At 39.0% G+C, this 25,082-nt stretch overlaps 1 protein-coding gene across 3 annotated transcripts in view; it reads left to right on the forward strand.

The window, feature by feature from the left end:
* ABCC8 (ATP binding cassette subfamily C member 8) overlaps positions 1–25,082 on the forward strand; it is a 75,174-nt gene that overhangs the window by 9,047 nt on the left and 41,045 nt on the right. For all 3 annotated transcript variants that reach the window (XR_001332675.2, XM_005486610.3, XM_026793143.2), the window contains exons 4-12: positions 1,175–1,341; positions 2,633–2,875; positions 3,719–3,907; positions 8,782–8,946; positions 10,873–11,028; positions 16,292–16,426; positions 17,401–17,563; positions 21,253–21,293; positions 21,592–21,737. Coding sequence is in view for 2 of the 3 variants with exons in the window: in XM_005486610.3 (XP_005486667.1) it covers positions 1,175–1,341; positions 2,633–2,875; positions 3,719–3,907; positions 8,782–8,946; positions 10,873–11,028; positions 16,292–16,426; positions 17,401–17,563; positions 21,253–21,293; positions 21,592–21,737 (1,405 nt within the window). In the remaining variant the exon portion in view is untranslated. The remainder of the gene's footprint in view (positions 1–1,174; positions 1,342–2,632; positions 2,876–3,718; positions 3,908–8,781; positions 8,947–10,872; positions 11,029–16,291; positions 16,427–17,400; positions 17,564–21,252; positions 21,294–21,591; positions 21,738–25,082) is intronic.

Genomic DNA, 25,082 nt, shown 5'->3' on the forward strand with positions numbered 1-25,082 from the left:
TATGAACTGGCCTCTTAATTTTAGAGGAAGAGAGGCTCCCTTGGCAAATGTCCTAATGCACAGTGTTCCTGTACTGTTCCATTCACTGTGCTCATTAAAAGAAGAGGTCTTAACTTGATTTCTGTAGAAGCAGGACTGGCAGTCCCAAACCTCACATGGATTCTCTGCACTGAATTTAGCTTTGCTTGGAAGGGTAGCCCCAGAGCACATCTCCAGAGAGCTTTCTGGTGCCTCAGTGTAGCTGGAACACCACCAGTTCTTTGAAATTTATGGAACTTCCTGCTGATTATCCATATTTAAGCTAGACTTAGAGTTGCTAATGCCTTGGTTGAAGTCTTTCTGTGGTGTTCCAGCAAGACACTTGGAAAGCACATCCAAGCTTTTCTTGGCAGTTAGAGCTCATTCCATCTGTTGCACCATGGCAGATACAGCAGCAATGAAAGGTTTACTTAAAAGAACATAACCCTGGGAGGCATTTCCTTAGGAATAGGGAACAGGAGCTGGCTTATGGTGTGATGAATGGTATGGAGAATGCTTCCAAGCCACCAGAGCTTATTCCATGGATTATTTAGCTGTAGCTGATGGTACAATGAGCACCTTGAGACAAGAGGTTTCATAGAACACTAAAAAGTAAAAATTGTATTCCATGAATGCCAGAATATACTTCTTGATGTGACTGTTTTATCTACATTGTGAATTACATATGAGGAATTTTTGTTGAATGATAGGGTAGCAGCAGTTTGGACAGAGTATTTTAATATCTGTTCCTGACGCATCCCAGAGATTCACAGGGAATTTTCCTTCAAGCCACATTAATAGCAGTCTTGTAGCATTAGCCAAATATGAAGAACATTATTCACAGGCACCTTCACTTTTGGAGCCTCCCTTGACCTGATCATGGGGACACAGTTTTACCGCAGATGAAATTTCCTTCAGCAGACTTCACTTTGTAAAACTTATGAGACCTCGCTAAATCTAATTGAAAAGGCATTAGCAACCAACATTATCTTACTATTTTAATGTTTTTGAAATTAAATTAGGGTTCTGTTTGACATGAGAAAGGCCATTCTCTGGTTTTATATATTTTGTTGAATTCTTAATTATATTTTATAATGCCTTTGTAAATTTTTGCAACTATGGAGCTGGTTAATTAATTTGGGTTTTTTCTCTACAGCATTGCTGTTCTACTGGACTTTAGCTTTCATAACTAAAACCATCAAATTTGTGAAGTTCTGTGATAATGGGGTTGGATTTTCTCAGCTTCGATTTTGCCTCACAGGACTCTTGGTTGTTCTTTATGGAATGCTACTAGCTGTAGAAATCAATGTCATCAGGGTGAGGGTAAGTAACTATGCTAGAAGTCTCCCTCTGTGGTTTTTATTGGTTGTGTTTGGGTTATTGTTGTTTTTTTAATCCCTTTTCTAGGTAGTTGGTGTAAAATGTGTTTCAGGAGAATGAAAAATCCAGTTAGAAATTTGACTATTTGACTATCAAGGGTTAATAGTATTTTACTAGGCCAGATGAATGTGTTGTTTCAAAAAATGCCAGACTCTGTTGTTGATAATTTAAGATCAATTTCATCTGTTTGAGTTTGCTGTAATTTTTTAAATTATTCTGTTTCAGTCATGAGAGCCAAGTATTTCTGATGCAAAAGACTGGTAGAAAGGAATTGTCTGCTCTATCAGGGAGTATGTTAGACACACAAATAGCATCTCTCTTTTTCCAGGAGACAATCACAATAAGTGATTTATTTGGGCTACTAGGGTTCCTCCCAGCTATATATTTTTTTTCCTCTGCAGTGTCTGCAGTCATAATCTAAACTGAGATATTGGAGACTGCTGGATACATAAATTCCGAAGTTCCCTTCAGCTGGCACTCACCAACTGTGCACACAAATTCAATTTAGGAGGGAAAGAAATATTCCCGTGTAATTTTTTTTGCTGCAGCACCAGTAGCTCCATGTTCTGAGCTAACAAATGTGAAGCAGTGTAGTGTGGGAGATGAATCCCAGTGATAACCTCAGGGCTGTGCTTTAGCTCCTGTGGCCCATGTTGTGCTGCCTGGAACTCAAAGTAATGCTGGGACTGTCCTGTTTAAATAATTGACACATGTCAAGTGAAAGGACAAGAGGAAATGGTCTCAAGTTGCACCATGGAGGTTCAGATTAGTTACTAGAAAAACTTTTTTTGCTGAAACAGGGCAGGCACTGGAATAAGTTGCCCAGGGAGGTGGTGGAGTCACCACATCTGGAAATGTTCCAGAGGTGTCTGGAGATATGGTATAGGGATGATTAGGGTGGTTCTGGCTTGATGGTTGTAGTGGATGATCTTGAAGGTCTCCAAACTGTGTTGATTCTGTTTCTGTAAGGTGGTTTGCGGTGTTTTTCCCCTGCAAGCATGCAAATTTTTGCCCCATAAGCAGAGTCATAGTGAATGATAAGAATTACTTATTTCTAGACTGGATGCCTCTGATTATCCTCAGTACCTGAGGACACTGTATTGCTGTATTGGTTGTACTTGAATGTCTTTTAAGAAACCAAGACTGATATTCATTGGTTATCTGCAATGTCCTTATCTATTCTTTGTGCACTTATATTTTCTACACATTCTGCTGGCATTTTTCTGGATTTCAGAGATACGTTTTCTTCAAAACTCCTAAAGAAGTTAAACCTCCTGAGGATCTCCAGGATCTTGGTGTGCGATTCCTGCAGCCGTTTGTGAATCTGTTATCCAAAGGAACATACTGGTGGATGAACACATTCATCAAGACTGCCCATAAAAAACCAATAGACTTGAAAACCATAGGCAAGCTTCCCATTGCTATGAGAGCTCTGACCAATTACATTCGCCTTAATGAGGCCTTTGAAGCACAGAAGGTATGCAAAGCATGGAATTACATCTGTCTTCTTTCTCAGAGCTTGTGTCTTTCATTAATTTTTATAATAAAAGCATGACACAAAGAGATATAAACAGATATGATGCAAATGAAGGATTCATTGGCATACAGTTCATATACCAAGAGACCACATTCTCAGTTGTGCCTCATACAAACAGTGATGTTTCTCTAATCAAATGTGCGTATCAAACACATTACTGGTTAAATGCATGTAAAATGTGTGCAGCCTCTATTTTGATGTGAAAAGTAATCATGGACTGTGTTCACTGAACACCATTATTCCTCCTAATAAGACCCTGGAAGCTTTCATTTACACAGTCTGTATTAATTAGGCCTTGCAGGGCTATTTTTTCCCCATGTTATTTCAGTTTGTCCATAGGAGAGTTCAAGGCTGAAACTATCTTGGCTCAAATTAATTTTCACTCCTCAGTGGGAGCTGAGTGTTTATGGTATTCTAAGAGAACTTGTTTGCATCCTGCCTAAAAAGTGTATGTATGCTTCCAGTCTCTGGCTTCACCAGAGAACAAAAACCTGTCACTTCCCTCCCTCTTTTTTTTCTCCCTCAATAGGCCACAAACAACACACTTGATCCCTATTAAAGGTAGGAAAGAAATCATGGTTCTTTTTGTGGAGGGAAGTGCAAATTATTGCTTTGTTCTGACTCTACAAAAAGAAACAATAGTTGTCGTTCCTCTGCTTTCTACCTGAGAGATTACAAATGGTTGTCAATGAATTAAAGCAGTGATAAAAATACCAAGTATTTATCAGATATGAGGTTAATGTATAACATAATTCTTACTAATTTTAATTTAATTCTAACCAGAACAAAAGATCATCATCTCCCCAAGGATCCAGATCCATTTGGCGTGCTCTCTGCTGTGCTTTTGGAAGACCCTTACTCCTGAGCAGCACATTCCGTATTCTGGCTGACTTGCTTGGATTCGCCGGGCCGCTCTGCATCTCGGGGATTGTTCACAACGTTGGAAAAGGAAATAACACCATCCGCCCACAGGTACTGTCAAAATGTCACCAAAAAGAGAGGAGTCCAAAAAGGGATGCTGTGATTCTGTTTTGTTTGTCCTCAGGAAGGAAAGCAACTCTGTGCTGTGTTTGTGTGCTGGCAGTGCCAGTGTCAATGTGCTGCCTGATACCCACCCTTGTACTGTGATGATGGGCGTCCAGTGCAGGGCAGCAAAGGTGATTAAGGGACTGGAGCATCTCTTGCAAGGACAGGCTGAGGGATCTGGATGTGTTCAGCTTTGAGACAAAATGACTGGGAGGGGACATCATCAATTTATATGAATATCCACAGGGAGGGTCTCAAGAGAATGGAGCAGGCTCTGCTTGGTGCTGCCAAGCAATAGGACAAGAGGCCATGGGCAGGAAATGATGCACAGAAAGATCCACCTGAATATGAGGAAAAACTTCTTTACGGTGTTGGTGACTGAGCACTGGAAGAGGTTGCCCAGAGAGGTTGTGCAATCTCCCTCCCTGGAGATACTCAAGAGCAGTTGGGATGCAATCCTGTGCCATGTGCTCAGGGATGACTCTACTTGAGCAGAGAGGTTGGACTAGATGACCTCCAGTGGTCCCTTCCAACCTGATCCATTCTGTGGTTCTTTTGGGGCAAAATATGTGAGCCATGCATCTAGTCAGCCTTGCATTCTGGAAAATAATCTCATTCAAGAGAACAGGGAAGCATATCCAGAGTCCTATCAATATCATAAGGAATTTAGTTGCAATCTTGAGTAGAGATTGAATCAAGTATGTGACTGAGTGCTTTCCAGAAAGGAAAAGTGTTTTTAATAGGCTTGGCTTTTCATTTCTAAAAATGAGGGATGTCTAAGAGGATTAAAGCAGAGTTTTGTCATCATCATAAAATGCCAAGTAATTTAACTGTGACCATGCATTCCCTCTAGTGCCTTTGGGGAGGTTAGTTTTGAAAGATCAACTGAAACATATTTTTAAAGGATGCTATTTAAATGAATGCTCTCCAAAAGGAAGCAGACATATCTCTTGATTAACTAAAAATAAAAATGTAACTCAGGAAGCATCTTTTCATTATAAGGTGAGGTCACTCAGTCTGGATTTCTGTGAGATACATCAGTTTATTTCTGCAGCTCACTTAGTGTCTGATATGAGACTTTTTCTAAAGTCTGTTGACACTAATGGAAATATACCCATCCACTTAAGTGCACTTTGGATTAGGTCCACTGTAAATATTGAAGTCCATCAGCTGCAGTGCAGAAAATTTAACAAAGGCCTCAGGCTAAAATTAACTGTTTGTCCATTTTGCAACCCTTATCCTAATATTTGGAAACTTTATTATAGTGAATAGGTTCAATGGAAACCAGTTAAAGCAGGAACTGAGAAAATTAAAACTATAGTACTATGTTGCAGCAAAGTACTGTGGAAGCTCTTGAGCTCTGCTTTTCAATAATTTGTTTGAGATACTGTTTCAGCTGAAATTGTGATTGGATATAATTTACAGATTGTCCTATTTAATTTTCCTCTAAAATTGTCAGCTACTGCTTCTCTGTGAAAAATAAAAATTCAGGTCTGGTCCTGACAGGCCCTAAGCAGAGCTTCATCAGTCTAGAATCCTCACTCACTAGCTGAGCAGTACCTCACTGTTGTCATTGACACCAATTTGAGATCACCTAACAGCAATAGTCACTGATGGTCGTAGTCCACAAGTGACACTTAAGGGTATATTTTAGCTTTGCTTATGTTTCCCTTATGTTTTGATATTGTTGGTTTTTTTTCTGGTAAGGGTCTAACTACATTTAAGTTTGAAAATTGCTTTTGCTGGATGAGATGAAATATCTTTCTATCTTCTAATGAAGAGCTTTTATTCAAACTATCTGGAAGCAGGCTGGGATATTCAGGAGGGCTCCCATGTATGTTCACATACCTAGCCCACTTGGTCGGTTTTGGGAAGAAAAACACCAGCTCTACTGCTAGGAATGCTATATCCCTGCTTGTAATTAGTCAAAAGAGGAAAACCTTGCCTTATAGTTAGCCATTCTGAGCCTCACTGGTGTGAGAAACAAGCTTTCTAAAATGCTGTCATATGTGATGGGAAGTGGGGGGGAAACTGTGTTTGTGCTTGGTGTGCTGCTGAGTTTGAGGGCACTGGAAAGAGTTGCCCCACAGTTGGGACAGAATCAGATAAGCAATAGAAGTTGTGAGTACAATGGAGGGTGATTTTACCTATCTCTTACCCAGCTTCATCTTAAATATTTAGATTGAGATGTTGTAATGAGTCAGCTGTATCTTTCAAAGAGAAATTCTCTTTGTGAAACTGAAGGCAAAGAGATAGAATAATTGCTCTGTTCCTCATGTCCTTTGTGACAGATATAACCCACCATGGAACTGTAACTCAGATCACATGGGTGTCACAGGCAGTATTAACTGCTCGAGTTATAGCCGTAGTTAGTCAGAGCACAACAGTGTCTTCAATTCTGTCATGCTCTTCATGTTTATTTATAACTCCAGTATCAATATTTATGGCCACCCCAGAACATTCCTATGACACAGATTTCTTTGAGTGTTAATCATTTCACACTGAAGAAGAGACTGACAGAATGATAACCTTTATCATTTGCTGCTAGCATCTTCCACGTTGCAACATTAGGATTAGCAGTTCCAGTATTAGGAGTGGCTGCTGACGTAACACATTCAGAGATGCAGCAAACTCATTATTTAAAAAGCTCTAGAAGTCACAGGGCCCAGTGTAGCTAAAAGCCCAGTATTGACACTAAGATTGTTTGAGTCTAGAGTCTTTTATGCATTTAAATAGCAGCTTTTTGCCCAGCCTTTCACTGGTTAGAGCAACTTTTAAGAATTGGTGTTACCCTGAAGTTGTCAGGAAGGTGAGACACTGAATATTCCCAAATCTATTTCTGAAAATAAAACATCTAATTATTTCTGTTAACGTCTCAAACAAGGCTATTTGCCTTATATGTGAAAGGTTCAAGAAGTGTTCAGGTATTTCTCTGTTTCCTGCAGGCTGACAAGTGTGTGTAGAACCTATTGCAGCTCAAACACTTACTTATACTCAGTAAGCCATAATGGCCTGGTAATGCATCTGAGGCTTGACAAACATCTTGCTATCAGCAAGTGTGTGATCTTTATGGATGTATGTTTGTCCTCTTTTTCTCTCAAGGGAGAATTAGAAGGAAGGATGAGGATATTCATCTCACTTTCCCTCCTTGTCTATTATATAATGTTTTGATGGGAATCAGTGCTGCACCAGAATCTCATTGCTAGACAAACATAGTTGTCAAACATAGTTGTCAAACATAGTTGTCAAACATAGTTGTGGGAAAAAAAGTATTCTTTTACATACAGTAAAGTGGTATTAGCTGCAGAGATTAGCAGTAGTGGCCAGATGTGTATGGAGAACAGCACTAAAAACCTGAACTTGGAAGGCTGTAAATAATCTGGAAGAGAAACTCATTTTTAGTGTTCTATAAACTATGTGAAATATAAAATGCTGCTGTAGCCTATGAATTGCTATGGGATAAGTAATAAATTAGGGCTTTAAAATCCCTTCAGGGTGCAAATAGGTAAAATAGCAGTTAAATGTCTCTTTATCTGAACTGTAAATGCTGACATGTACTGTAATTGTTCAGAGTTTTACAGTTTATAAAGATTTTAAAATCTTTCTCCTTTTACATTCCTTATCACCTCTACTCCTCTTTTCTTCTTTGCTTTATATCTCTGGCACTACTTGGACACTTTTTTGGTTCATATGGCCTATTATTTTTTTTCTGGGCTGATTTTCTTATCTTAATGATTTGAATTGGCTCAGGAAGAAATCCAGTTAGCTCCCCAGCTAGTGCACAGTAAGCAACAGAAGCGTGCAGGTTGGAGCAACCAGGGTATAAATAAGAGTAGGGATAAGTTTGTTCTTTTCCAGCTGACTCAGCCAAAAGAACAGCTTTAAAACCTAAATTTTGCCTCTGTATGACCTTGCCATATGGGGTTTTTATGAAGTTAACTGCAGGGTGCAGATCAGATCTAATAAAATGTACAGACACTGAGAGTTTGTGAAATGTAGCTGATTAAGTGTTATAGCACTTGTGAAAACTTCAACAGCAAAGAGACTATGTAGGCAAGAAAAAATGTGCTGAGCAAGGGATCCAGCAGGAGTGTTAAATGCAAGAAGCCTTCTGAAAGGGAACAGAAGGATTCATCTTCCTAATTTTCCCTTTAATGGAAGCCCAATCCAGCAATCAAAGTTTTGAAGGAGCCAAGAGGAGAAAGAGGAAGATGGAGACGTTTTAGTTACAGAAGGCTTCTCATGGTGAGCCAGCCTCTCAACTTGTTGTGGCACCAAAGATGTCAGCTTGTTAAATATAATCTGAAATCAATGCAGTGTTTTCCCATTGAGCTGTAGACATGCATCAAAATGCACTTTGGTGATCTCATGAGCTTGCTAGAAGGTAATGACCATATATAAAAGTGAACAAGGTGCTGCAGACCAAAATAATTTGCATGGTTCCAGGAGTTCTGGGATTTTTACAAGTTCTGAAGGTCATTTTTAGTGTTCAGTAACCTGAGGTGTTAAAATTAAGAGAGTAATTTTTCCCAAAGGATGTTGACTGTTCCTTTTTGATGATGGGCAGTGCACATTTTTTAATAAATGACCATATGGAGTGTCCTAGAGTTTTGGAAGGATATCAGAAATTCTATAAACATCATTTTGCATTTAAGTGAAGCTTACTGAGTTGGCATGTTATGAGACTGTGTCTTTGAGGTGATAAATTGTGAAGTTTCAGACAAGGCTGGGAGCCCTTTCAAAGTGATAAACTGTGATTATCTCTCTTTATTAATTGTGCAAATTACCATTGCACCTGATTTCTAACTTTCTTTTTGCAGATTAAAATTCTTGGTGTTTTCTTTATTTCATCACAAGAGTTCCTGTCCAATGCTTATGTTTTGGCTGTACTCTTATTTTTTGCCCTTCTATTGCAAAGGACATTTCTGCAAGCATCATACTATGTTGCTATTGAAACAGGAATCAACTTGAGAGGTGCAATACAGGTACCCAATATATTACTAATTAACCTTTTCACACCCTCATGAACATGTTGTTGTAATTATAAATTATATAGTTGTTAAATTCTGAAATGCTTCTGTCCAGAAATGTATTGAAAGTACCATTGCTTTTAAAATTGTGTTAGCCCTAAGTTGTTTCCTTTGCGTTTTATTTTGATGATTTTATATAACTGTTTATTTTCAATATCCAATGCTGTATTTCTTCTTATCTTCAAGCAAAAATTTGCTGACAGTAAAACTGAATATAACTTTTGAAGTAGTTTAAGTGTGAATTGCACCTCCCATCTCAAAGGCATTTTTTGATAATGTCACATCCAATGCAAATAAAACATCCTTAAAATGTATTTTAAATATATTTTGGACAGAAGGATAGGTTGTATTCCCAATGCAGGAGCAGTGTTTTATTCCAGGGGTGGTCATGCCACAAATCTGCCAGGCACTGTGGAGTTTGTAAGCACTGAACAAAAGTCAGATTGCAAAAATGGGGTCTGTAATCATTGTATAGCTGACAACCATAGATCAGAGTTTGATGTAGCATACAAAGCTCTGTGCCTGGAAATGAGAGAATTTGGTGTAAGGTTACAGTGTGGGATTGCCAAAGGCACTGACTGAAACCTACCCTGGACAGCATGAAATCCAGGCTTAGTGTAACTTATAAGTTACACTCTTTATCCCCTGAGCTGCATGGATCCTGTGGGGAGCCTCCATGATGGATGGATGCTTTCAGTAGCAGCCTAATTGTTTAATTCTCTTTTGATCTTTCACGTGGAAGCACTTGTCAGCTGACAGACTTCTGGTTTCCATCCATTGGTTTTGCCTGACTAGAGTGAAGTAAAAAAATTCTACAGGTACAAAAATTTGACACAAAGGTAAAAAAAAAAAAAATAAAAATTGTGACTTGAAGTGGAAGAGCTGCAAATTACTGAAAAATACAAGGACCAAAGCAAGTGTAATAGGGGAATAGCTAAATAAATTTTGTTTAAGAAAAGCTTTGTATTCACTGTTCTGGATAATAGAGATCCAGATAATGCCAGTTGGACTATTCAGATTGGAAAATTGAAAAATTTTTAGGCAGCACTCTAAGCAGCAGATCAGTGTTAATGGCAGTCACTCTGCCAGTATTTTTATACTTTTTTTTGTATTTTTTTTCTTTAAATCTTTTCTCTCCTCCTGTCCTGTGTAAATCTGCCACTGTTCAGTGTGCCCTATTTGATTTTTACTAAACTAGCTGATAAAAGTGTGCTTTCATTATTCTGTACTGTTATTTTTATACCTAGTGCCTGATTCTGCACTGAGGTAACTGCTTAATTCAGTACAGAATTGTACCTGAGACATTCACTGTCTGTGAATTAAACTGTGTAATGGAACTGAGTTCTCTAAGCAGAATGTGGCAATGTTCTCAGCCAGGAACATTGTGCTGAGGTTGGATGGGACCTGAGACAATTGCCAGAGGAAAAGAACAAGGATTATAATACATGAAGGATTATATATTGAATCTAATAATATCTTAGTGTTAGTTACAGGAAGGGCACTCTGTGCAGATGCTGGAGGTATAAATCAATAAGAGAGTGAAACCTTTACTCCCCAAAAATGCCCAAGAACCACATTAGCTGGATTATGAAGTTGCTAATGTGTTCTTGGTCATTTTTGGGCAGTAAAGGTTTCATTCTCTTATTGATGCACAGGGATGAAAAAAGGACAACCAAAATGCAGGTAACAGCACTGTGCTTTGTGTCAGGAAAGATGAGTAGCTTTAAATTTTATGAAATAACATAAAAGGCCAAACTTTATTCTCTTCATTCAAGTTACTGGAAATATTGTTTGCTCTCAACATGCTGGGCCTGGGGTTTAGATGGAGCTAGAAGTCTCATTGTATTTCTGTATGCTAGTACCTTTTGATCTCTCTTCCAGACAAAAATATACAATAAAATTATGCAGCTTTCAACTTCTAACATGTCTATGGGGGAGATGACAGCAGGCCAGATCTGTAACCTGGTTGCCATAGACACAAATCAGCTGATGTGGTTCTTCTTCCTCTGCCCTAACCTTTGGGCTATGCCAGTACAGGTAAGGTGATTAAATGTGCTTTTGTTCCTAATGCACCTCAGTCTGTAGTGGTTCATTGCATGTGAGTTTTATGAAAATGGGGATATTAAAGAAGTTAAAGAATAACTTGAAATAAAATTTCAAGCTATTAATATCTAGAAATATTGTCTTTAATAGATTCCATATCTGTGACTGGACTTTAGATATTTATGATTGTATTGGGATCTTGGCTGCTGTCAAAAATGCTTTGCATTTGTAACAAGAATTTATAGGGTGCAGGGGGTTGCAGTGCATTCATTTATTACACCAGGGAAATTAACTGGAAGATATTGCAATCATTTGTCTTCTGAATCCCAGCAGAAGCAAGAGAAATAATATAAATATGATTACATAGAGATGATCCTTTGGACATGCCTTGAAACTACTGCTGCTTTTTGGATGAAAAACTCCACAGTTTGTCATTGTTTCAAAGGCTTATTTTTGTTGTTGTTGTTAGAACATATTTGTTACGCAAAATGGTTTTGCTGCTTTATCCTCTGGTGTCTTTGGCCTCCTATATCTAAACAGCTGTCTGATCCCTTCAGTCTCCTTTCCTGCTCAGATCACCCTATACCTCTATTTAAGAATTTCTTGAAAAAACTGACAGTAAAGCATGGAGTTTCATCTGATACTCAGTGCCCTGCACGTCTTCCTGCTTTCTTTCAGCTACTTGGTACGCTTTTGTTGGGTGTGCTTTTTGTTGTTCAGTGTGAGCAGTAAATACAAACAGGAGAGGCAGTAGAGTTTAAATTCTCTTTTTGGCGAATTCGGTATTTTCTAGATGTATAATTTTATTTCAAAAACACAATGAAAACTTCATTGTGTTCATCTCACAAAGACAGTCTGGTTCCAGCACCACACAGAGGCTGATTTTGCTGGTAAGTCAGAAGCCTGCAAGTAATCTATCCAGCAGCTTTGCATTTGGGGTTGCTTGCCCTTGCCCAAAAATTAAATGGTTTCCATCAGGCTGTATATAGACACCACCTGGCAGAAGAAACTGTTTCCAGCCAGTTTATAATGTGGTTTTAGGGGTGTTGCTTAGGAGTTTGTGTCCATCAGCATCTTACACAACTGATTTGTCTTAATCTCTGATAAAACTCTTGCTAGCTCCATGAGACTTGTGCAAAGCCTCAGATCAGGATAGTGAGCATATTAAGGTATGAACAATCAGCAGTTTACTGACTGATGGCTTCTTTTAACTGTGCTTTCTACATGTGTGAGATGTAGAAAACCATGCCTATTAAAATATTGAGATTTAAGGTGATTGTGGCCATATTAATGTCGCTGTGTGGTTACCTTCATGCAGCATGAATGCATTTTTCTCCTCCAACACAGTTACTCCTGCGCAAGAGGTATGGACTAGTTTTTCTGATCTACTCTGGAGGAACTTATATGGCAGTTTAAAAGATTTTGCTTTCTAGAATTAAGGGAGGGCGATGGATATAGCAGTTATCATATAAATTTTTTCAGAAAGTAGCTTGACTTATTTTTGGCATGGTTTCCCTGAAATTATGGGTGGGGAAGGAAAAATGGGAACCAGATTATTTTAAAGTGGGGAGGAAAAAATTATCAAGGAGCATGTCCTAATACTGATTTCTAATTGCAAAAGAGAGGATAATTATAATGAAAATAAAGTGAGAGGAAATATCATATTAGATATGGTTACTTATTGGAAGTTTTTGGTAATAATTTGGATGTCAGGGTATTTTCCTTCCTTTTATGAGAAGCACAGTAAGAAGTCAGTGATTGTAGACTAAAATGATATTGCTGAAAAGCTATGGAGAGTCAAGAAGAGTCCACCCCCTTAATGATAATGTCTAGGGTATCAATTATTATAGACAAACTATGTACAAGCTATCAATTTCATGTACACTTATTTTCTAAGACCTCTCTGGCAGCTCGGCATAGAGAGTGCTTTAGTGCAACTGAGAATTAATCCAATTCCATTGCATATTCTGTTACAACATTTTGCTCTAATGGGCCAGAAGTCACAGACTCATAAAGACTTCCTGACAGTCTGCAGAAAATAAAATTATATTTGCATTAGAATTCCTGCCATGATGCTCCTTGCCAGATGAGGACGATCAGTGCTGGAGCGTGCTCCTGTTTTGTGGGTCATGCCAAAATCAGTGAGTCACATTGGCCACAAAGGCTTCTTCAGGAGGTTTTCCATAGCTTTCATTCAGTACTTTGTTTTATGAGGCAGTGAAAACAATTACTGGCTGCTTGAAAGATGGCTAATACTACATTGCACAAACTCTGTTATTATTTAAAACTGGTTTTTAATTGTTTTGTAGCTCTTAGTCTAGCAATCAACATTTCAGCATCTGCTGTAGATTTTGTAATAGCCATTCATGACAAGGTAGGTTTTCTATACAGTCCAGATAATTTGAGCCCCATCTTTGCTCTGACTGGAGTCAATGGGAGCTTTATCATTGCCTTAAGTTACTGCTTGAATGTTATTGGAATCCATGAGAAGAGGCCCAGGGATGCCAGTCAGTTGAAAGATGCCCTCAGTAGGTTTGGCTGAAACCCTGGGAGCAAAATGAGGCCTTATAAAGGCCTTCTCCCCAAGCCTCCATTTGATAAACACCCTTGTTTGATTTCATTGTGATTATTAAAAAATCCTGTATTCTCACATCTCTGGCTCATTGGTAGGGACAGCTTACACTTGTAATGAAAGGGCATTTGTCTCTTTCAGAACTGCCCACAAAGCAGTTTCTGGCTGCAAGTACTTGCCATCCTTCAATAAATAATCAAGACAAAATAACCAGAGCTATTGGCGAGCTTTTCGCTCCTGATATTTATCTCTGGCAGAGAAGAGCTTTGGGATTTTGATGAAAGAGAAGCAGTGTTTCATTACACAGACTTTTTTTTTTAAATATGATTTTTGCCTTCTCAGGAATACTGATGAGAGCCCTCCCATCTGCCAGATACTGTCCCCCAGAGCTCAGATGTTTTCTGTGTACTCTTTATTCTTGGCTCCATACTTTGTGATGTGATATAGAATTATGTTCAATAAGATTTCAGCTCTTATCAGATAAAATTCTTCACTTTTTTTTTTTCCATACATATTGAAGGTATTTTGTCTGATTGGCTCTTTCTCTCTGCTCGGACATGCATAGGATGGCTCTGGGACAGCCTGCGCTTCAAAGGACGAGTCTGTACTCTTCAGATTTTCAGTCTTCAGATTGTTTATTATTTCTTATCTATAAAATTTTCTTTCTGCCGAACAGAGGTCTGACCAGCAAGGCAGTCAAGGGCACTCTGACCTCCCACTGGGCAGTCGTCTCTTTTTATACTAAAAACTACGTACATCATATTTACCTTTATTTCCCAATACCTTTCACCCGTATTAGCAAGTGCACCTTCACCGTGGACCAATCCCAAAGTGCCAACATCACCACAGAAAATGGATGACAAGAAGAAGAAAGAATAAGGACGAGACATGCCCTGATCCCTCCATCTTGTCTCCATAACCCCCCTGTACCAAAACCTTCAAATCTATATTTCACTCTGTAAATACATAATTTCTTACACCATTCATTCCCAAGTGACTCTCATGTCCTCAAACAGGTAGCACATCCCTCGAAGGGTCAAAGTCAAGGTGCCAGGTACTTTTGGCAACATTCCAGGATCTCCAAGCACCACCCCCCAAGGGTTCTCTCAGTAACTCTGGACATCTGGAGTGATGTGCTGAGTTCCCACAGTATTTCAAAAGTTTGTCTGTACTATCACATTATAAAGAAGATGAAAATGGGATCATTTTTGACCTATTTGAAACATGGTATCATTAGCACTTTTGCGAAGACCGAGCCTCTCAGTAGCTAGGATGAGGGTTGGAAAAGCAGCTGTGAGCAAGCAACTCCCTCAGGATCCAGGATAGCTTTCTCCTTGTCTGTGGGAGAAGCTGATGCTCTCTTTTTAGAACCAGGTGGTCCCATGATGTCCTTGACAATCAACCAGTAGTGAGGGACAGCAGGCAAACAGGGAGTCAGTGTTGTGCAGTGGCTTCTCACTGTTCAGTGCTTTCCTGTGTTTTCAGTGCCCACAGCATCTGCCCATGATGAAGCAGTTGGGAGTAAAAATCTTCATCTGTAAAGACCAAGACCATTTTGTGTTATGGAGGAGAGCTCTGACAGGGGTGTCTGGCAGAGGCCTTGTGTGTTTTGTTTGTTTTCAGACACTCATTAATTTCCTGACTTCAGGTGGAAGCAGATTGCTCACTTACTTTCATCAGTGAAAGAGTTTTTTAATTTGCAGTTTAACCTTGCCCCTTACTAGATTTGTGGTGCATGTACAGTGGGATTTTACTTTCATGTCAGTGCATAATTTCTCATTCAATATTGTGGCTCTTTTTGAGAGTCATGTTTTAGTTTAGTTCAGGTGTAGAGAGGCATTAGAGGGTTCCTAAGAGGAAATTTTTTTTTCTCTGTGCTTTAAAATGATGGAAATGTGGAAACTGCAAACTCCTTTTTTAATGTAAACAGCCAATTCCTATAAATGTGTGGAAATAGGCATATGACTGTTAAGCTTTGGAATGATGGAAGATGGTGAAGGCTATAAGCGTGTACAAGCATATCAAGAGTAGCAGATAACACATTAAGGAAATGTCCAATTAATGGGTTTTTTCAGTTAAGGGGAATTATTAAATTAACTTTCTATCCCTGTGTCTTCTGATTGATTTATCAGCTTACACTTTTAAATACTTAGATTGTCAGTGTTGCAGATTGTTCAGGAGTCAGTCATTACAATAGTGATAATTAACTTTGGTAGTTGTATATATTGTTTATTGAGCTGCTCACAGTAAACCTTCTCCATCCAGACTGTGGCTTTTTTCTAGATTCTTCCTTATCCAAAGACAAAGACTTTTTTTTACAATGTTTCTCTAATTCTCTTTCAAAAGTATTTGGTTTTTTGGCACTGTAGATCCTAGTTAAATTATAGAAGATAGACAAATCTGTAAAACTTTATTTTACTCTGCATAATGGGGAGAAATACAAAAACAGAAATACAGAGAATGCCCAGGCTGGGGAGAGGAGCACTGGGTGTGTGTCTGGGTCCCTGGGAGAAGCCCTGACTGATCACATTGGCTGTGCCAGCAGTGCTGAACTTGTGACATTTGGGGTGGCTTTAACTGCAGCTGCTGTTGGTTGAACATGGTCCCTTACCCTGAAATTGGTCTTTGTGGTGCATACCCCAAGTGAAGCCAAGATTTTTCCCTCACCTTCTTTTATCCCAACAGATAATTGTAGGAATTCTTCTGCTCTACTACCTTCTTGGAATCAGTGCCTTAATTGGAGCAGCAGTAATCATAGTCCTTGCACCTGTTCAGTACTTTGTAGCAACAAAACTCTCACAAGCCCAGCGAAGCACATTGGTGAGTGTCTTCAAACTAATTTGTAATCTCAGTATCATATCTGGTAATTATGCATTGGTCTGTGCCTGGAATTACAAAGCTAACCATGGGTGTTGACCCAGAATTGCTTCTCAAATGTTTCATTGTGCTCAAGAATGACATGTTCAAGAATGTGAGATTGTAAGTGTAAGCAGTAAATACATATTTTTTGGGGTTTATATTTTTCAGCAAGTATGGCTCCCTAAGAGCAAAAATACCTTTAAAACCTTCTAGTTTACAAATACAGATGATCAGTAGTCATGGACTGAAGTAGCTCTGGGCAGTGCACAGAGCTGGGAGTCGTGCAGGGCAAGTTGTCCAAGGGGAAAGAAGGTAGGAATGCTGTGTCCAAACTTGGACCCCAGATGTGAAAATCTATCAAACAGATTTATTTAAACAAACCCCATGCAGTCCTAGCTCCCACAGTGTGTGCCTCAACTGGGGAGCTTAGAGGTTTGCTAAGTCACAAGCTGTTCCTTGATCCCTCATTTGGCTTGTCTATAATTTGAATCACCTGCACCACTGCTGAAAATGTTACCTTGCTTCATTGGCATTCCCAAGCCCAGCTGCTCTGAACTTATTCCCCCTTTCAGTAACTGTTGCACTGCCAAGGAGGCCACAGGAACTTGTAATGGAGCCAGAGCTTGCTGAAATCTCTTCCACCACACATCATGGGTAGTGATGAGAGTTATTTGTGCATCTTCCTGTGTGTGGAGGAATTCCTTCCCATTAACAGTATGCACCCTTCCAGAAATGTGGATGGCACTCATTCTTGCAGCATCCAGTCATACAGTCAGTGTCACCTAGAAATTCCTGCAGATGGGAGCGGTGCTGTTTGTGATGGAAATGTCTGCACTGTGCAAGGGGGCTGCTTATAATTTATGTGTCATCCTTATGCTTAGGGAAGAAGTGTTTTTATTGTGCTTTTCAGGTAAATGTGTGTGTAAATATTGCAGGAGTACTCCAACGAGAGACTGAAGAAGACAAATGAGATGCTGCGGGGCATTAAGCTCCTGAAACTCTACGCTTGGGAGCACATATTTCACAGCAGTGTGGAGGAAACCAGACAGAAAGAAATGACTAGCCTCAAGTCTTTTGCCCTTTACACCTCCATATCCAGTAAGTCTGTTCCTTCACAGTAATCCACTGCTCAGCTAAGTGCTACTGAATTATTGGCTATTAATGAGTTTCCCATTTCTCTGTCGAGATTATTTCAGTTGCTTTAGGCTCTGATCTGTACTTCTCACTTTGCATCTAGTCAGACCTTGCATTTAATTCAGTAGAACTTTGCTTGTGTGGGAAATATGCCTGAAAGAAAAAATGTGTGCTTCAAAGAATTGACTTTTTCTGGACAAAAGCTTTCAAGGGACAAATATTTCCCAGATTGCATTTAGCCAGCAATATTCTCTTCTAGAACACAGCATTCAAGAGGAAACTGCTGCTGAAATTTATTTATTTTTGAGGGTTTTTTCTGCATTTTGCACAATTCAGAACATACGAATAATATGTGACAGGCATTGTCTTTGCACTGAACCTCCAAAGGACAATATTTACATGTTCTTACTCAAAACTTGGATTTCTTATTAAAATAAGTGATTGTTAAAACCATTTCTATATGCTGGCAAGAAAAATATGAGCATTCTGGCAATTTCATCATTCTGTATCCCAATTCTTTCCTCTCCTGTTATTTTTCAAGCTGCTTTAAGACTTTATTGTGTGTTTAAAACAGACCTACAGCAAATTGAACTCTGTGTTTGATGCATGTTGTTATATGCAATACCTATATAATTGCTATGGTAATATTTTAGAAATAATTAGTAAAGTCACACTGAAGAATATATAATCTGTGAGATATTAATGAAATGGAAAACTTTAGCAAGAAGTTTTTGAGCACTACTAGGTACCTGTACAAATATCTCCTGGGTTAATAAGGAGGCCTAGTTCTTATGATCACATAAGGTAATGTACTCTAAGAGAAAGATCATGATCCCACTGAATTTATCTGACATTAAATTGAGGTATTCATTGTCTTCTAAGACCAGAATTTCTCTCTGGCAATCCTAAGCATTGTGGGCTTGGAGAGGAGTTTCTGTTTTGACATCAAACAGAATTTAGCTGCATGCTGTGAGAGCAGAAACTCTGTGTTACTCCCAGATCAACATAGATGGGTTCCCTTTGTCTGCAGTGCTTCATGTGGCACTAAAAATCTATTTATAGTCAGGGCCAAGGGTTCAGCTGTAGGGCTGTGAAGGCTTATTGGATTTTAAATCCTCACAGAGTCATTTGCAAGAGGTAGGAAAAGGTGTTTTCATCCCAGGGGTACTGATTATTCTGTGAAGCAATGACATAAGATTCTGTATTATTAGAAATTTATATTTACTGATGCTTCTAGAAATTTATATTTACTGATGCTTCTTGAAACATTCCAAGTTTGCAATTGCATTCTTATTTTGTATTAAATGTGATATTTATGTATGGGCAAGACACAAGAGATAACTTCTCAGTTGGGGTAAAGCAGAGCAGCTTTATGTTTATGGTGCTTATAATTTTGGCTTATAAAGGTTACTGTTATTTCAGCCTAGGAGTTCCTTACACCTTCAGACTTTAGCAGAAATTACACTTGTCTTTGCCAACTTGCACTTTTGCAGACTGAAAAGAGAATATAAATACAGGAGAATTTGCTCTTTTACCTTAAGTATAATTAGAATGAGAGGCATAATCGGCCCAAAACACGTTGGCTAATATTGTAGTGAACATATTATTTAATTTCTTTAGGGAAAAACATTAAAAGGCATTAGAGGACCACATTTTTTTGTATTTGTGATGTAGAGGAAGGCAGAAAGATGCTAGAATACTAAGACAGAAGAAAAGAGATTTTTATAAATAGTTCTTTTAACAGAGTGTTGAATAGACTCTGGAATTCTTTTCTAAGTACACATAGCTATTAACAGAAATAAAGAATGTGGTTGGAGCTATTTTATTCATAAGGAATAGATTTGCATTGGATTACAGAAAATATACCTGGAAGTTTCAGGGCAATGTTGGCTAGACTACAAGAAAATTACATTTCAAGACCACATGGAAATTGGATCTGGTGTGCCTCACCCCTGTGCCAGGATCCAGGCTGTATGTATATGGAATTGTTCATGTGTACTAAAAAAGCCACTATAGAAATTACCTCTTCCTATGTTTTAATGAAAGGCCCCCACCAGAATCAAAGTTGGGTAGCATCCTTACAGGATTTAATGTACATTAAAATTCAGCAAAGACAGAGAACGAAAGGAGTGGTTTTCCTACTTCTATGATTTTTTGCCTAATCTCTCAGAAGCAAAATAACTCCAGGCTTTCTCACAGGAAAATAACAGTGGTTACTGTTACTAAAATATCCAGACCAACTGAACATTTTTCTCAGTTCTTAGTCTACCTTTTTTCAGTAACAAAGTCCTTTTGACTAAAAATAATTAAGCATAAAGTCTTAGCTGCAAAATAGTTATTTTAGAAAATATTTTATTATTCTGGAGACTCGCATAGTTGAAAAAAAAAACAGATTTAAAAAAAAAAAGGAAATCAACCCACAAATTCCAATGGCTCATATTTGTTTAGTTGAAAGAAGTTTGAAGTCCTTGTATGTACTAGTGATCTCATATAACAGCAAAATTCAGCTCAGCTTCTTGGGAGCCACCAATTAGTTTAGATGTTTTAACTCTGCAGCAAGCTTTGCCAGCCCTACAGGATATTTATTCCATCCAGCTTCCTATTTGACAGGTATGATCTTGTGCTGTGGACAGGAGTAGAGCAGGATCCATCTCTGAGAAGCTGATCAGCTTTGCTAGATTCTCTCACCACACTGCTCCCTAAAAGCAAACCCATGTACTGCAGCAGTCTCGGAGGCACAGTGCGAAGACAAGGATTTAATGGCATTCAGAAGGACAGAGTTGCAGGCAGCAAGCTTCCCTTCTTTACAATTTCTACCTACCTTGAATTGGTACAAAGTGTGAAAACTGGTCCGGAAGTAGAACCAATAAAGAGACATGAGAGGCTCCTTTTGTGCCAACACAGAATATTTTTGTCAGAAAAATATGTAGGGTTTTTTTTCCAGGGGTGAGGTGTAAACTGTGCATTTCTAGACTTTAATACACATTAGTCTTTCAAAGCTGAAGCTTTTAATTTGTGATTACACACTCTAATGTACCTATATTTTTAAATTCTCCTCTCTGACAATGAATTAGAAGATATGTGCAATAACTCAACTATTTTATATAAGCATGAGTACAGAATTTAGGAATATGTTAGAGGATTCATTAAAGCTCGTCTAAATGTAGGCAAGAGAATTATCTGGCACTCTATAGAGTCCTTCAGGGGTTCATGCCAAGAAAAGGGTGACCAAACTGTCAACCAGAGGAGTCAAACAATTACACTTCACTTCAGATGAAGTAACTGGGGAGAGCATTTACTGATTGAACATGGCTATATTCGAGAGAAGAAAAGGACAGGCACATTTTAAACACAAAAGAAGTGTCCAGCCTTTTTCTGTTACACCTGTACTGATGCCTGAGTCCTGTTTTAGTTCTAGAGTCTATATTCTTTCTCTGTGTAGTTTACCTATATGAAATAAAGTTGAGTGAAGGTCAAAATGAAAAGGTGCTGATTAAATAATGTCCTCAGGTTGTGATAGAGGGGACAGGGGACAGACATGGAGGGTAAGAGCATAGACAACACCATTGTAAAGCAGTGCTAGTAGCATTTTAGTATTTAGCATGTCTGAATGAAAATTGTTCCTAAATGTTCCTATGTGTTTCCCTTCACAGTCTTTATGAATGCAGCAATACCAATTGCAGCTGTGCTCATAGTAAGTATGGACTTTGTAAATAGTGTTAATTACAACTGCATTTTCAAGTATAAGTGATGTGGAGCTGGGGAGGGAGGAGAACAGGATGCGAACCTGCTGCACATTTGCAGTTCCTCTGGGAAAGAATGGAAAATGCTCACTTGCCTTCTGGGACCAGAAGCAGCCCGGAGCATGCAGCGCTCCTCCAAACTGTTAAGAGAGTATGAATCAAGGTTCTGTAACTGAAATGTTTGTGAAATATGAAATTTGTTTCCTTCTTTATGGCAAAGCACTGATGGTGATGTTTGTCTCTTTGTAGACATTTGTTGTCCATGCTCATCTGACAAGAAAGGCTGACTTCTCCCCATCAGTGGCATTTGCCTCCCTCTCCCTGTTCCATATCCTGGTGTCTCCATTGTTCCTGCTCTCAAGTGTGGTTAGATCCACTGTCAAAGCATTAGTAAGGTAAGAACTGTAAAATTAATATCTTCCACCTACCCAGTTTCTGAGAATGTGTCCTTTGCTCATTTTATAATTTCAAATTTAGAAATAGCATGGTGATTATTTATCTGTAAACTGCTTCCCAGCTTTTTTTTTCCCCTGCAGCAAGTGTGTAGAACAGTAAAAGGTAATCACAGAAGGACATGTGTTTCAGCCTGTATCTCTTGGTTTTGCCTGTTGGGGTTGAGTTAGACTGAAACAAGCAAACAAAAAACCTTAAAAATCACTTCCAAGAGTCACATTAAATTAATGACTAAATATCTAATCCAGCCTTGATGAATTTTTACTTTCTGATGAACGTTAGTTTGAGTATTCAAAAGCTAACCAAAACAACCAGTAGAATTGCTGTTTCACTGGGAATTTTAGTATCAACAGATCAGTGTAAAAACCTCCTAATGCTTTTTCATATGCAGTGTAACTCTACCTGACTGATAGGGGAAACAGAGTTTGGGCTGCCTTCTTTATTAGGACGACTTTGACCTCCAATGAAGCTGTCTGACAAGCTTATTTAAGCTATGGGACAGGTATTGACCACCACCTCTTGCTTAATTTCCTTTGTGTTGCTTTGGAGATGGAAGGGAGACTGCAGCACAAGGCTGAGATTGCCTTCAGTGTTTGAAAATTCCCTGACAGTGCAAAGTCACAGCTGTCTCCTCTCTCCTAAGTGTGAAATCTGAGAGCATCAGCAGCTGGCAGGGGCAGGAAATGTTTTGCAGCCGCTGTGGTAGTCCCTAGAGCCATGGCAAATTTTCATGCAAAGATTACAGCCAGCAAAGTGCCTGGGAGCCCACACTGACACTGCCTATTACCAGCAGGCATTTATTTTGGCTTGTCTAAAGATTTCTTTGCAAATGAATTGTGCCTGCTAATGCCACAGGAACAATTTGAGAGTGATTAGTATCAGCCAAGTATTAATTGTTGCTAGCTGGAAGTTCTTCATGAGTTATTCTGGAGATGTCTTATTGTTGGCAGGCTGTTGCCCTGCCATTTGTGGTGCAGGCAAGAATCAAGCTCTGTAACAAAGCTGGCATCATCCCTGCTGGCTCTCTGTATCACCCAGGTAGTGTTCCAGAGTGCATTGCTCCATAGTGCTGGTGGTGCTGCCCTCTCTGAAGTATCTCACCCTTCAGAGGAATGTTTTGGAAGCATGTGCCAGATATTTTCAAGCCATAAAAAGATGTGGTTGCTGAAATACTTTAGTAAATGTTAAAAAGCAGACTGTTAAGTTTGAACTAATTGAACACAGCTATTGTTTGCTTTCTGCAACTGTGTCCTACTGTTACACCTTCCTGCTTGTAAGTAGCTGGTCAGGCAAAGGTGACCTAACTTGGCAAAGTTGTATGTCACTTTTTTAGACTGTGAGAGTCTAACTGATTTTAGCATGTGTGCAAAGACAGCTTCTCCTGGAGTGACAGAAAGGGACTAGGTGGTGCAGAAGATGATCCAGCAGTGAAACCAGCATGTAAAGGACAATAAGAGAGTGTTACTGGCTCTGTTTCCCAGACACTCCACAAACCCTGCTCTCTTACTGTTGGATACAGTGATTGATGCCCAATGTATCAAGGACAATAATATTGATCAATAACCTTGTCAGTGTCTTTAATTGTTACACATTGCCCTATTGCAAAGCATCCCCATGAATGGGCATTGACCTGCTCAGAACCACTGTAAGACTGACAGATTTAAAGCTTCTGTTCCATGTAGGACCCCTGAAAATGTTCCAAGTTTCGGGCTTGGGTGTCAGCTTCTGAGAGGAGCAACTGTTCAAAGTCTTTAGGAAGGGGACAAATCTGATATCTCTTTGTATAGTGGTGCTTTGGGTTTTTTTAATGTGTGGAGTGTTTCTGACACTGAAAACTGAAACTGAGGAGCCAATGGATGCATTTCTTCAATGTGAGTCTTCAGGGTCAAAAAGTCCAGTGTACTATTTTCAATCAGCAAAGGTTAAGCAGCAAGAGTGATATTATGTCTCTTACTGGGTTTAATATCAAACCATCTTTCCAGTCAGCTGTGCAAATAACTGTTTTAATCAATATGTCCTTTCTGTGGCTTAAAAATAAGCTCCCCTCTGGAGATATTGGAATACTCAAGTTGTGCTGTCAGCAAGAGCTCTTCAGAGAACATCCTTTTTCTATTCTTTAAGTGTTCAGAACAGTCTGGCATCCTAAGTAAGAGCTGTTGCCTCTAACACAATATTTTCTCACAGCTCTACTGTGTTTCTTCAATAATTGCCTCAGGAGGAGTAATTCCAGAATTATGCAGAGCATTGGGCAGGGGTTTGCAGAGAGTACAGACACCTGGATACATAACTAGAGAATAAAATCAAATTGTTGGGTGGTTTAATAGAGACATACTCTTGTTTGGATATGCATGTTCTGAGAATGTTTGCTGTCTTCCTACCCCTCTAGACCTTGGAGCAGATACATGGGGGACTTCTCTGTCTGTTCCTTCTATCTTCACAGCAATTTCTCAAATATCAGTGTAATTTTCATTCAGATAATATAGTTGCAGCTGCATATCAAATCCAAATAGGCAACGTATAAACCATCATTTGGTCCATTGAAAGAAATTTGAAATTTTCTTTTAAATATTTGGTTTACTGAACAAAAAGGGTAAGATTCCTAGCCCTGTTTTCCAGAACTTTGTGCAAATGGATGTTAATATCTCTAGCAGTGGAGCTTCTAATGACTTCGTTTGAGATAAGACCTTCCCATTACAGGACCAAAAATTGATCCCGAATTAATTATTCCTCTTATTGCATCCCAAATAGCTATTCTCCCTCTTTTTGTTGTTTAGATTGTAGTACCTCCTCTAGCTAAATTCCCTCCACTGAATCCACTAAGAGATCCACTGATCTCAGTCCCCAGCTGCCACTAGCAATCAGTAAAGTTGACAGAAAAACTCTAGAACCAGTTCTCTCCTAGGGAGTCCCAGGGTGACTTTGATCTCTGCTTGCAGGGCAGGTGGTAGCTGTGCAGGGAGTCTGCCTCAGGCAGTGCTGCAGTGCCTGGATCCAGCAATGTTTTGTCATCAATGGGGGATCTCATAAGGTTCTTAGAAGAAAATAAGTCTCTGTCTAAAGAAGAAATCCCTGGTAGTGAAATGCAAAATAAATCTTGGCAGGTGAATTCTTATTTTATAAGATTGACATCCTAACAGATTACCATGCATCACAATGCTCCAGTGGCATTGTTTATCCTCTTTCTCCCCAGTGAGCCTCAGGCTAGACATTGAAATCAATTTTTTTCAGCTCTTGTTCATAAATTTATTTTTAGACCTTCTGGCACTTTATAATTTTGAAGACTTATT

This window comes from Zonotrichia albicollis, chromosome 6 (assembly GCF_047830755.1).
Source record: "Zonotrichia albicollis isolate bZonAlb1 chromosome 6, bZonAlb1.hap1, whole genome shotgun sequence".
NCBI lineage: Eukaryota > Metazoa > Chordata > Aves > Passeriformes > Passerellidae > Zonotrichia > Zonotrichia albicollis.